This window comes from Rana temporaria, chromosome 12 (genome assembly GCF_905171775.1).
Source record: "Rana temporaria chromosome 12, aRanTem1.1, whole genome shotgun sequence".
Taxonomy (NCBI): Eukaryota; Metazoa; Chordata; class Amphibia; order Anura; family Ranidae; genus Rana; species Rana temporaria.
This window is the reverse complement of record NC_053500.1, coordinates 3,383,910-3,396,637: the sequence shown is the minus strand read 5'-3', so window position 1 is coordinate 3,396,637 and position 12,728 is coordinate 3,383,910. Positions and strand designations below refer to the sequence as shown.

The 12,728-nt window shown below is 51.8% G+C and overlaps 1 protein-coding gene across 1 annotated transcript in view; it reads right to left on the bottom strand.

Moving 5' to 3' along the window:
* Positions 1–12,728, bottom strand: part of PREX1 (phosphatidylinositol-3,4,5-trisphosphate dependent Rac exchange factor 1) — a 177,973-nt gene that overhangs the window by 114,293 nt on the left and 50,952 nt on the right. Inside the window, exon 2 of the mRNA XM_040331542.1 lies at positions 6,311–6,385. Within this exon, the coding sequence (XP_040187476.1) occupies positions 6,311–6,385 (75 nt within the window). The remainder of the gene's footprint in view (positions 1–6,310; positions 6,386–12,728) is intronic.

The window sequence follows — 12,728 nt, the reverse complement described above, 5'->3', positions numbered from 1 at the left end:
GCTACAGGTTAGATTGGAGACTGGGGACATGCTACAGTAGTGGTTGGAGACTGGGGACATGCTACAGGTTAGATTGGAGACTGGGGACATGCTACAGTAGTGGTTGGAGACTGGGGACATGCTACAGGTTAGATTGGAGACTGGGGACATGCTACAGTTTGGGCTTCGTACTTGGCCTAGTGCAAGTATACAGATTGTGATGTCATTTTTAGGGTGTGGTCATCAGCGGTGGCCTTCATACCTGACCTCCATCAAGTATACAGATTGTGATGTCATGTTTAGGGGGTGTGGACATCAGCGGTGACCTTCACACTTGACCTAAAGTATGCAAAGTGTGACATTATTTTTAGGATCATTAATGGTGGCCTTCAGTCCTGACCTACAGGAAGTATGGAGAGTGCGACATCATTTTTAAGATGTGGTCATCAGTGGTGGCCCCATACTTGACCTAGAGTAAGTATGCAGAGCGTGATGTCATGTTTAGGATGTGGTCACCAGTAGTGCCCTCCACATCTGGCCTAGTGCAACTATGCATAAAGTGACGTCATGTTTCTTGGCCTAGAGCAAGTATGCAGAGCATGAAGTCATTTCTAAGATGTGGTCATCAGCGGTGGCCTTCAGTCTTGGCCTTGTGTAAGTGTGCAGAGCATGATGTCATGCTTAGAACGTGGTCATTGGTGGCCCTCACCCTTAGCCTAGTCTGCAGAGCATGACAACATTTTAACATGTGGTCCCCAATGGTGGCCTTCATACCTGACCTAGATCAAGTATACAGAGCGTGACCTCAAATTTAGGATGCGGTCAACAGTGGTGGCCTTTATTCTTGGCCAATGCAAGTGTTAAGGGCATGAAGTCATTTTAGAGATGTGGTCATCAGCGGTGGCCTTTATTCTTGGCCTAGAGCAGGTATGCAGATGTGACGTCACGTTTGGGATGTGGTCATCAGCGGCGGCCTTTATTCTTGGCCTAGAGCAGGTATGCAGATGTGACGTCACGTTTGGGATGTGGTCATCAGCGGCGGCCTTCATTCCTGGCCTAGAGCAGGTATACAGATGTGACGTCACGTTTGGGGTGTGGTCATCAGCGGTGGCCTTCATTCTTGGCCTAGAGCAGGTATGCAGATGTGACGTCACGTTTGGGGTGTGGTCATCAGCGGTGGCCTTCATTCCTGGCCTAGAGCAGGTATGCAGATGTGACGTCACGTTTGGGGGGTGGTCATCAGCGGTGGCCTTCATTCTTGGCCTAGAGCAGGTATGCAGATGTGACGTCGCGTTTGGGGTGTGGTCATCATTGGTGGCCTTCATTCCTGGCCTAGAGCAGGTATGCAGATGTGACGTCACGTTTGGGATGTGGTCATCAGCGGTGGCCTTCATTCTTGGCCTAGAGCAGGTATGCAGATGTGACGTCACGTTTGGGATGTGGTCATCAGCGGTGGCCTTCATTCTTGGCCTGGAGAAGGTATGTAGATGTGACGTCACTTTTGGGGTGTGGTCATCAGCGGTGGCCTTCATTCTTGGCCTAGAGCAGGTATGCAGATGTGACGTCACGTTTGGGGTGTGGTCATCAGCGGTGGCCTTCATTCTTGGCCTAGAGCAGGTATGCAGATGTGACGTCACGTTTGGGGGGTGGTCATCAGCGGTGGCCTTCATTCTTGGCCTAGAGCAGGTATGCAGATGTGACGTCGCGTTTGGGGTGTGGTCATCATTGGTGGCCTTCATTCCTGGCCTAGAGCAGGTATGCAGATGTGACGTCACGTTTGGGATGTGGTCATCAGCGGTGGCCTTCATTCTTGGCCTGGAGAAGGTATGCAGATGTGACGTCACGTTTGGGGTGTGGTCATCATTCTTGGCCTAGAGAAGGTATGCAGATGTGACGTCACGTTTGGGATGCGGTCATCAGTGGTGGCCTTCATTCTTGGCCTGGAGAAGGTATACAGATGTGACGTCATGTTTGGGGTGTGGTCATCAGCGGTGGCCTTCATTCCTGACCTAGAGCAGGTATGCAGATGTGACGTCACGTTTGGGGTGTGGTCATCAGCGGTGACCTTCACACTTGTGTCCTGACCGGTTCCCTTTACGTCCCCCTAGATCTCCAGGTCACAGCGGGCCGGGCATGGCCTGGGTAAAGCTCCTGCCCCCCCTCCCCCCCTGGTGAACATTTCACACACTTTGCCGCCTTTCATGTGGCTCCAGGCGGCGCTCCCAATAAAAGATTTACGCAGGACGGCGTTTCCTCCCCATGAATGGGTCCTCAGTGTTGGGGACGCAGCTGACGGGGTTAATTCTCCGACTCCGGCAGAGAAAAGTCACATTCTCCGGAGACACAATCCCGCCATCGCCTCAGCTGCTTCACAACAAAGACGCCTTTGGTGCCATTGGGTGCGCCGCCAACAAAGCGCCTTTTCCCCCCTCAAACGCATTCTACACCAACACACTGAGGGGTCTGTCCGAGAGGAGCGCGCCGAGCAGGTGCGTTGTGCGAGCCATACACCAGGCCCATCAATAGGAGCCAAACATTCTAGAGATGGTGACACGAGGATCCGATCCGAAATTAATTGTTTCCAGGAGGTTTAATAAAACTGCCGATCACAGCGCCCCGCGCCGGCGTGATAATCGCAGCCTTATGATACCGTGTGAAAGGAGCCTGTCACGCTGCCATTTATTTGTGTCCTTATGAAGAACGACCAGGAGAGTCATCTGCCTGTGCAGAAGATAAACCGGGACTGACGAAGGGCGGGGTCACGTGGAAGGGTAGCGCCGGGACCTCTGGACTGTCCTACTGATAAAGGGGGGTCTGGACTCTGGGTGGGAGGCTTCCCCCAAAGCCAAAGAGTTTCCATGGGTACCTTGGGTGGTCCCTGATAGAGGTCTTTTAACCCTAATGGAGGGGTAGGTCTTTGATCCCAGAAAGAGAGGGCAGTTCCTGATCTCCAAAACGTGTTGGCTTTGTGATAGAACCAACACCAGGGCTTCATCAGGGCTCCTCTGTATTCAAGTAGTCCTGATAAAGAGAGCATTCCCTAATCCCCAAAACATGTTGGCTTGGAAATAAAGCCAACACAGGGGCTTCATCAGGGTTCTGTTGTACTCTTGTAGCCCCAAAAAAGAAGTCATCTCCTGATCTCCAAAACGTGTTGGCTTTGTGATAGAACCAACACCAGGGCTTCGTCAGGGCTCCTCTGTATTCAAGTAGTCCTGATATAAAGAGCATTTCCTGATCTCCAAAACATGTTGGCTTGGCAATAAAGCCAACACAAGGGCTTCATCAGGGTTCTGTTGAACTCTTGTAGCCCCTAAAAAGGAGTCATCTCCTGATCTCCAAAACGTGTTGGCTTTGTAATAGAACCAATATCAGAGCTTCGTCAGGGTTCTGTTGTACTCCTGTAGCCCTGAATAAGGGGGTATTCCCTAATCTCCAAAACGTGTTGGCTTGGTAATAGTACACCAGGGCTTCATCAGGGAACCACTGTATTCAAGTAGTCCTGATAAAGAGAGCATTCCATAATCCTCAAAACATGTTGGCTTGGCAGTAAAGCCAACACAGGGGCTTCATCAGGGATTTGTTGAACTCTAGTAACCCCCCCCCCCCGAAAAAGGAGTCATCTCCTGATCTCTAAAACGTGTTGGCTTTGTGATAGAACCAACACCAAGGCTTCATCAGGGAACCTCTGTATTCTAGTAGTCCTGATAAAGAGAGCATGTCCTAATCCTCAAAACATGTTGGCTTGGCAGTAAAGCCAACACGGGGGCTTCATCAGGGATTTGTTGTATTCTTGTAGCCCTGATGAAGGAGTAGTTCTCTGATCCCCAAAACGCGTTGGCTTGGTGATCAAGTCTTTTGTCTCATTTTAGACTAAATCCAAATCAGGACACGATGCATCTTTCAGTCTTTCCATCTCAGATCCTCTCACATTTTGGGGGGTCACGCAGAATGGCGAGTGCTGGGACCCCAGGATTGTGGGGATAGTAGTGATTGGACAGGGCTGGATTCTGGGCGGGCAGATATTCTGTGACCGAGGATTTCTGATGTCTCCCGGGTCTGTCACCGAGATTGAAGCTCCATACTGAAAGTTACTCACAAAGCCAACGCGTTTCGGGGTCAGACTACACCCTTCATCAGGGCTTCATCAAGGCTCTGTTGTATTTTGAAGCCCTGATGAAGCCCTGACCCCGAAACGCGTTGGCCATGGATGGAGTTTTTATCTCATTTTGGTATACATCCAAATCTGGACAACTCTCAGTGTGGAGCTTCATCAATTACACCCGACATACAGGACAGGAGAAGTAGTACTGTGCAGAGTCCATACATACAGAATAAGAGGAGATACCGAGAATTACACCCGACATACAGGACAGGAGAAGTAGTACTGTGCAGAGTCCGTACATACAGAATAAGAAGAGATACCGAGAATTACACCCGACATACAGGACAGGAGAAGTAGTACTGTGCAGAGTCCATACATACAGAATAAGAAGAGATACCGAGAATTACACCCGACATACAGGACAGGAGAAGTAGTACTGTGCAGAGTCCATACATACAGAATAAGAGGAGATACCGAGAATTACACCCGACATACAGGACAGGAGAAGTAGTACTGTGCAGAGTCCATACACACAGAATAAGGAGAGATACCGAGAATTACACCCGACATACAGGGGAGAGAAGTGGTACTGTGCAGAGTCCATACATACAGAATAAGAGGAGATACCGAGAATTACACCCGACATACAGGACAGGAGAAGTAGTACTGTGCAGAGTCCATACATACAGAATAAGAGGAGATACCGAGAATTACACCCGACATACAGGACAGGAGAAGTAGTACTGTGCAGAGTCCATACATACAGAATAAGAGGAGATACCGAGAATTACACCCGACATACAGGACAGGAGAAGTAGTACTGTGCAGAGTCCATACATACAGAATAAGAGGAGATACCGAGAATTACACCCGACATACAGGACAGGAGAAGTAGTACTGTGCAGAGTCCATACATACAGAATAAGAGGAGATACCGAGAATTACACCCGACATACAGGACAGGAGAAGTAGTACTGTGCAGAGTCCATACATACAGAATAAGAGGAGATACCGAGAATTACACCCGACATACAGGACAGGAGAAGTAGTACTGTGCAGAGTCCGTACATACAGAGAGAACAGATACCGAGAATTCCCCCTATCCTGTATCCAGTGACCCCCTCCCCCGTATACAGACTGTGGGGTGGGGGTGTCCCCCACCTGCAGGCATCACATGGTGACTTCTCCCTCCTGTGGGGCCCCGGGGCCCCTGGTGTGGGAAAGGATGGTGCGCACTCGTTATCAGGAGGAAGTGGAGGATTCTGGGACCTCCATTGTGTCCTCTGTTATTTCAGGAGGCGGCAGGGAAATCTCAGGGCCCCTCGTCCTCTTATCCTCTCACACATTCCCTGGTGATGATGGTGGAGGGCCGATCGGGGCTCCTGGACTGTTTCCTCCACCATCTTCTGCGGCTCAGTCTGACAGGGGGGGGGGGGGGGACATGGCCCTTCAGCAGCCGGGGGGGGCCACATTTTGGATTTATCGCATTCGAGTCAGACTGAGGAAAAACCAGGATCTGTGATCTCGGAGATTATACGGGGGAGAGTGTTAGAGCCAGAGGTCCAGAAGAGGCCACCAATGCCAATCAGGGAGATGGCATTTCAGTAGAGGTCACTGTTAGGACGGGTCAAGGTGGCGACTCTCGGGACGGGTCAAGGTGGCGACTCTCGGGACGGGTCAAGGTGGCAAGTCTCAGGACGGGTCAAGGTGGCGACTTTCGGGACGGGTCAAGGTGGCAACTCTCAGGACGGGTCAAGGTGGCAACTCTCAGGACCGGTCAAGGTGGGAACTCTCATGACGGGTCAAGGTGGGAACTCTCAGGACGGGTCAAGGTGGGAACTCTCAGGACGGGTCAAGGTGGGAACTCTCAGGACGGGTCAAGGTGGGAACTCTCAGGACGGGTCAAGGTGGGAACTCTCAGGACGGGTCAAAGTGGGAAGTCTCAGGATGGGTCAAGGTTGGAACTCTCAGGATGGGTCAAGGTGGGAACTCTCAGGACGGGTCAAGGTGGCAACTCTCAGGACGGGTCAAGGTGGCAACTCTCAGGACGGGTTAAGGTGGCAACTCTCAGGACGGGTCAAGGTGGCAACTCTCAGGACGGGTTAAGGTGGCAACTCTCAGGACGGGTCAAGGTGGCAACTCTCAGGACGGGTCAAGGTGGCAACTCTCAGGACGGGTCAAGGTTTGAATTCTCAGGACGGACGAAGGTGGGTACCCTCAGCTCACCTTGACATTCTCCTCGGAGATGCAACAGTTCTCTGTCTTGTCCACCACGCTCTGCCGGATCCGGTGTAGAAAGGCCTGCATAGAGAAAAAATAGATGGTCAGAGCCTGGCCCAAGCCGCCATATCAGCATCATCACAACAATGTTTCACCTCATATCTGTACAATCTAATCGCCACCCTGAATATGACCCACCCCAATCTATACAGACTCCGCCCTCTACTTTGCTCCTCCAATGGAGGACCAAATGCCTGAACGCGTCCTAAGAGAATTGGGAGTGTCCTAAGAGAATTGGGAGTGTCCTAAGAGAATTGGGAGTGTCCTAAGAGAATTGGGAGTGTCCTAAGAGAATTGGGAGTGTCCTAAGAGAATTGGGAGTGTCCTAAGAGAATTGGGAGTGTCCTAAGAGAATTGGGAGTGTCCTAAAAGTGTCTAAGTGCCTGGAAGTGTCCTAGAAGGGTTCTGAAAGTGTCTGGAATTGTCTAAAAGTGTCCTGGAAGTTTCCAGGAAACATCTGGAAGTGCCTTGACATGTCCTGGAAGTGTCATGGAAGCTCTCCTTGCCCGGCCCGGTCAGTTTAGGTGGGCGGCCATGTCTTGGTAGGTTTGCGGTTGTGCCATACTCTTTCCATTTTCCGATGACGGATTGAACAGAAGCTCCGTGAGATCTTCAAAGCTTGGGAGATTTTTTTATAACCTAACCCTGCTTTATACTTCTCCACAACTTCATCCCTGACCTGTTTGGTGTGTTCCTCGGCCTTCATGATGCTGTTTGTTCACTAAGGTTCTCTAACAAACCTATGAGGGCTTCACAGAACAGCTCTATTTATATTAAGATTAAATGACACACAGGGGGACTCTATTTACTAATTAGGTGACTTCTGAAGGCAATTGGTTCCTATAGATTTTAGTTAGTGGTATCAGAGTAAAGGGGGCTGAATACAAATGCCCCCCCCCCCCCCCCCTTACACTTTTCACATACTGTATTTGTTGGCGTATAAGACTACCTTTTACACTTAAAAAAACTGGCTAAAAAGCAGGGGTCGTCTTATACGCCGGGTCAGCTGCTCGGATGCCTGCTGGATGTGCAGCAATACTGTATGTAGCTTTGGCTACATACAGTATATACCGCTAAGCCAATCCCGGTGAGCGATGTATTCAAATTAATACAGAGCCTGCTCGGATTGGGGTAACAACCTCTGCCAATCCGAGCAGGCTACATACAGATTGGCTTTGAGAGTCAGAGAGGCGTGGGCTGATGATGTTACAGCCTCTGCCAATCCAAGCAGGCTTTGTATTCATTAATAAAATACATCGCTCACCGTGATTGGCACCAAATCCAGCAAGAATGAAGAAGATTATGGCTCCAGAAGAAAGAAATATGAAGCATCGGAATGGGGGGGTCGTCTTATACGGTGAGTACAGGCAAAAAAATCGTAAAAAAAAAAAAAAATTAGGGATATGGGGGTGTATGCGGATGGGGGTGTAGATAAAGATAAGGGGGTATGTGGATGGGGGTGTAGGTGGATGAGGATGGGGGGTGTGCGGAGGGGAGTGTAGATAAAGATAAGGGGGTATGTGGATGGGGGTGTAGGTGGATGAGGATGGGGGGTGTGCGGAGGGGAGTGTAGATAAAGATAAGGGGGTATGTGGATGGGGGTGTAGGTGGATGAGGATGGGGGGTGTGCGGAGGGGAGTGTAGATAAAGATAAGGGGGTATGTGGATGGGGGTGTAGGTGGATGAGGATGGGGGGTGTGCGGAGGGGAGTGTAGATAAAGATAAGGGGGTATGTGGATGGGGATGGGAGGGGTTGTGGAGTGGGATGAGGGGGATAGGGATTAGGGAAGTATGCAGAGGGGTATGAGGATGGGGAGTATGCAGAGGGGGGGTGAGGATGGGGGCTATGCAGATGGGGGATAGGGGGGATGCGGAGGGGGGTGAGGATGGGGGGGGGGTGGGGGTGTGTGGATGGGGATGAGAGGGGTTGTGGAGTGGAATGAGTGGGATAGGGGGTGGGGTTATGTGGATGGGGGGGTGGGGTTGCAGAGGGTGTGGACAGAGGTGCAGGGTCAGGATATTATTGGCCCTACAGGTGAGTCCCCCCCCCCCCCCCCCGGTACACCGCGGGCGCTGAGCTGGTTTGCTGTCGGCACAGAATATGAAGTAATAATCATAATGTAGAAAAAGCTTTTTGCAGAACAACCCCCTCCCCCCCTGAGTAACCCCTCCCCCTCCTCTCTGATATAATAAAGAGGATCTCACACCCCCCCCCCCCCCCCCCGGCATCAATTCTCCAACAATTACCTCCCACCTTTAGATGGAAATCCCCCCTCCCATCTCATCTTCACACCCCCCCCCCCCCCGCAGTCACTCCCCCCCATCCCACTACACTCATCATACACAGAGATGATGTCTACAACCCCCCGCCCCCCCCCCACCATGAACAGTCTACACACCATATGACTAGAAGTACGAGGACCCCCCACCCCCGATGATGGAGGTCAGGGGTCTCCAGTGACGGGTCCCGGTAATCCTCCATCATACAAAGACAATTCTGCTCTTCCAGTCTTGTGGTGACAGTTTGGTGAAGACTAGGGTTGCCACCTCATCCCTTTAAAAAGGAACACATCTGAATTACACAGGTTCTGTGACTGATTAAGGAGGGAATTAAACTCACTTGGTGCCTTATCTGCATTAAATTAGCCTCAGAATCTGTGTAATTCAGATGTGTTCCTTTTTAAAGGGATGAGGTGGCAACCCTAGTGAAGACCCAACATACAGACACTCCAGTGGCCTGCACAGAGTCCTGACCTCATCCCTACTGGACACCTTTGGGAGGAATTGGAATGCCGATTGTAAACCATGGCTTCTCCAACACCCACCATGTAAAGCCCACTGTTACTTTCACAGCACAATATCTGGGTTTGTAAAGACTTTAGAAGCTCACAAATTGGATGTGGCTATTGAGGAAAGTCTGGAGTTCACATTTAAAGTCATCCACACATCGGGGGCAGGGAAGGGGTCACTGTGATATAGATGGAGATGATCCTCCCCCCCAGACCCCCCCCCCCCCATGTGTCTCCACGGCTACCCTCCGTCCAACAGGACATGAGACGGGTGACACATCCACTCTGCGAGGTGACAGAGACACTCCGGGTGCGTCCAACACAAATCTTTCCAGGAAACCCGGAGCAATGCCAGACTATATCCTTCTGTGTGCAGCGCAGGAAACCGACAACCACTTCAAGGCGAGAGCCGAGCCGGCAACCAGCCCGACGGCAGAGGAAGATCACCGGCACCATCCAACTACGACCTGCACCCCCAAATTCTGAGCCAGGACAAGGAGAATGACCTGCACCCCCAAATTATGAGCCTGGGACAAGGAGAATGACCTGCACCCCCAAATTCTGAGCCTGGGACAAGGAGAATGACCTGCACCCCCAAATTCTGAGCCCAGGACAAGGAGAACGACCTGCACCCCCACGTTCCTCAGACCTTAGACCCCCACGTTCCTCAGACCTTAGACCCGTACGTTCCTCAGACCTTGGACCCGTACGTTCCTCAGACCTTGGACCCGTACGTTCCTCAGACCTTGGACCCGTACGTTCCTCAGACCTTGGACCCGTACGTTCCTCAGACCTTGGACCCGTACGTTCCTCAGACCTTGGACCCGTACGTTCCTCAGACCTTGGACCCGTACGTTCCTCAGACCTTGGACCCGTACGTTCCTCAGACCTTGGACCCGTACGTTCCTCAGACCTTGGACCCGTACGTTCCTCAGACCTTGGACCCGTACGTTCCTCAGACCTTGGACCCGTACGTTCCTCAGACCTTGGACCCGTACGTTCCTCAGACCTTAGACCCGTACGTTCCTCAGACCTTGGACCCGTACGTTCCTCTGACCTTGGACCCGTACGTTCCTCTGACCTTGGACCCGTACGTTCCTCTGACCTTAGACCCGTACGTTTCTCAGACCTTAGACCCGTACGTTTCTCAGACCTTAGACCCGTACGTTTCTCAGACCTTAGACCCGTACGTTTCTCAGACCTTAGACCCGTACGTTCCTCAGACCTTAGACCCGTACGTTCCTCAGACCTTAGACCCGTACGTTCCTCAGACTTTAGACCCGTACGTTCCTCAGACCTTGGACCCGTACGTTCCTCAGACCTTGGACCCGTACGTTCCTCAGACCTTGGACCCGTACGTTCCTCAGACCTTGGACCCGTACGTTCCTCAGACCTTGGACCCGTACGTTCCTCAGACCTTGGACCCGTACGTTCCTCAGACCTTAGACCCGTACGTTCCTCAGACCTTAGACCCGTACGTTCCTCAGACCTTAGACCCGTACGTTCCTCAGGCCTTAGACCCGTACGTTCCTCAGGCCTTAGACCCGTACGTTCCTCAGGCCTTAGACCCGTACGTTCCTCAGACCTTAGACCCGTACGTTCCTCAGACCTTAGACCCGTACGTTCCTCAGACCTTAGACCCGTACGTTCCTCAGACCTTAGACCCGTACGTTCCTCTGACCTTAGACCCGTACGTTCCTCTGACCTTAGACCCGTACGTTCCTCAGACCTTAGACCCGTACATTCCTCAGACCTTAGACCAGTACGTTCCTCTGACCTTAGACCAGTACGTTCCCCAGACCTTAGACCCGTACGTTCCTCAGACCTTAGACCCGTACGTTCCTCAGACCCGTACGTTCCTCTGACCTTAGACCCGTACGTTCCTCAGACCCGTAAGTTTCCTCTGACCTTAGACCCGTACGTTCCTCTGACCTTAGACCCGTACGTTTCTCAGACCTTAGACCCGTACGTTCCTCAGACCTTAGACCCGTACGTTCCTCAGACCCGTACGTTCCTCAGACCTTAGACCCGTACATTTCTCAGGCCTTAGACCCCAAGTTCTTTCAATCATAGAGGCTCAGCATCACATGCGGGTGTTACCTGGGATGGTCTTCATGCAAATACAGCCTCCAGACTGAAATCCACCCATCAAGACTTTTTGATATATGGATAAATCCTCCCACTACTTGCATCAGAGGCTGAGTGCTCTTGAGAGGAGTACTGAGGCGGGGGTGCTGTGATGTTATCAGGAAGCTATGTACAGCCCCTCCCACCAGCCATGATCTGCCTGCGTTGCATAGAGAAGCACAGGGACCCAGTGATGATGCCACTTAGTCTGAAATAAGGAATGTAATGAACATGGAAAAGGTCTTATTTAGTAATGTCGTCAGCAGATTGGTGAGGGAGGGAAACCAGAGAAAAGGAAAAATAATAAGCAGATTAAAAACATCAGCTTCCAGAAAGAGAAATAGAAAAGCCATTAGAGCGGTTGCTATGGACACCATCGCTGCTCCCTTCATATTGGTGTAAAAATAAGCCACGGCAGCGGTCTGGTGCGAGGATATGACAGGTAATTAGTAGATGGAATTCTTCAGGTGGAAGGAAAATGGAGGGAAGAAGGGATCTGGGGCCCCAGAGAAGGGTTCATCATCATCCATCTTCTCCATGGGGCCCCTCTGAGCAATGGAGGTATCCCCAGTCATTGGGAGTACCAACAAGTAGCACCATTCACCTCACAGCACTACATACATAAAACTGGAAAGCTCTGAATAGTAATAGAGTAATGGGAGTACCCCCCTTACCCTCACCCCCTCCGTGTGTCCCTGGCACCGCACACAGGGGGTCTCCTCTCTCCATCCAGCTGTGGGAAATATTTGCTGCGGGGGAACAGCTGCTGGAACAATGGGGGCATTAAGCAGACGTCACGGCACTTGTTTCTCCCCCGAATGACAGAAGCAGAGAGAGAAGGACTCCCGCCGCCAGGAATGAGATCCTCAGGAAGTTCTGGACCAGAAATGGCGCTCGGAAGAGCATTTATTCAGCAGGAACGCAAGGGGAACGCACCCCCCGGCACCCCCCGAACTGAATGTATGTAATGGAAAGAGGTGCTGGAGGGTCTATTGATACTGGCTACTGGGGAATCTATTGTTGCTGGAGGGGATCTATTTTTGCAGGGGGGGTCTATTGTTGCTGGTGGGGGGATCTATTGTTGCTGGGGTGTGGGTGCAGAGGGTTAGTCGTTGCTGGGAGGGATCCGATGGCTGCTGGAGTGTCTATTGATGCTGGGGCTCTATTTTGCAAAGGAAGGGAGTCTATTGTTGCTGGGGAGTTCTTCTGTTGCTCGTGGGGGGATCTATTAATGCTGGGGGGGGCGGGATCAGTCATTGCTAGGAGGGATGTACTGTTAAGGGAGGGGGTCTTTGCTGCTGGCTGCTGGAGGAGCCCTATACCACCCCAGCCTGCCCTGTACCCCCCCCAAACAGCCCTGTACCACCCCAGCCTGCCCTGTACCACCCCAACTTGCCCTGTGCCACCCCAACTTGCCCTATGCCACCATAACTTGCCCTATACCACCC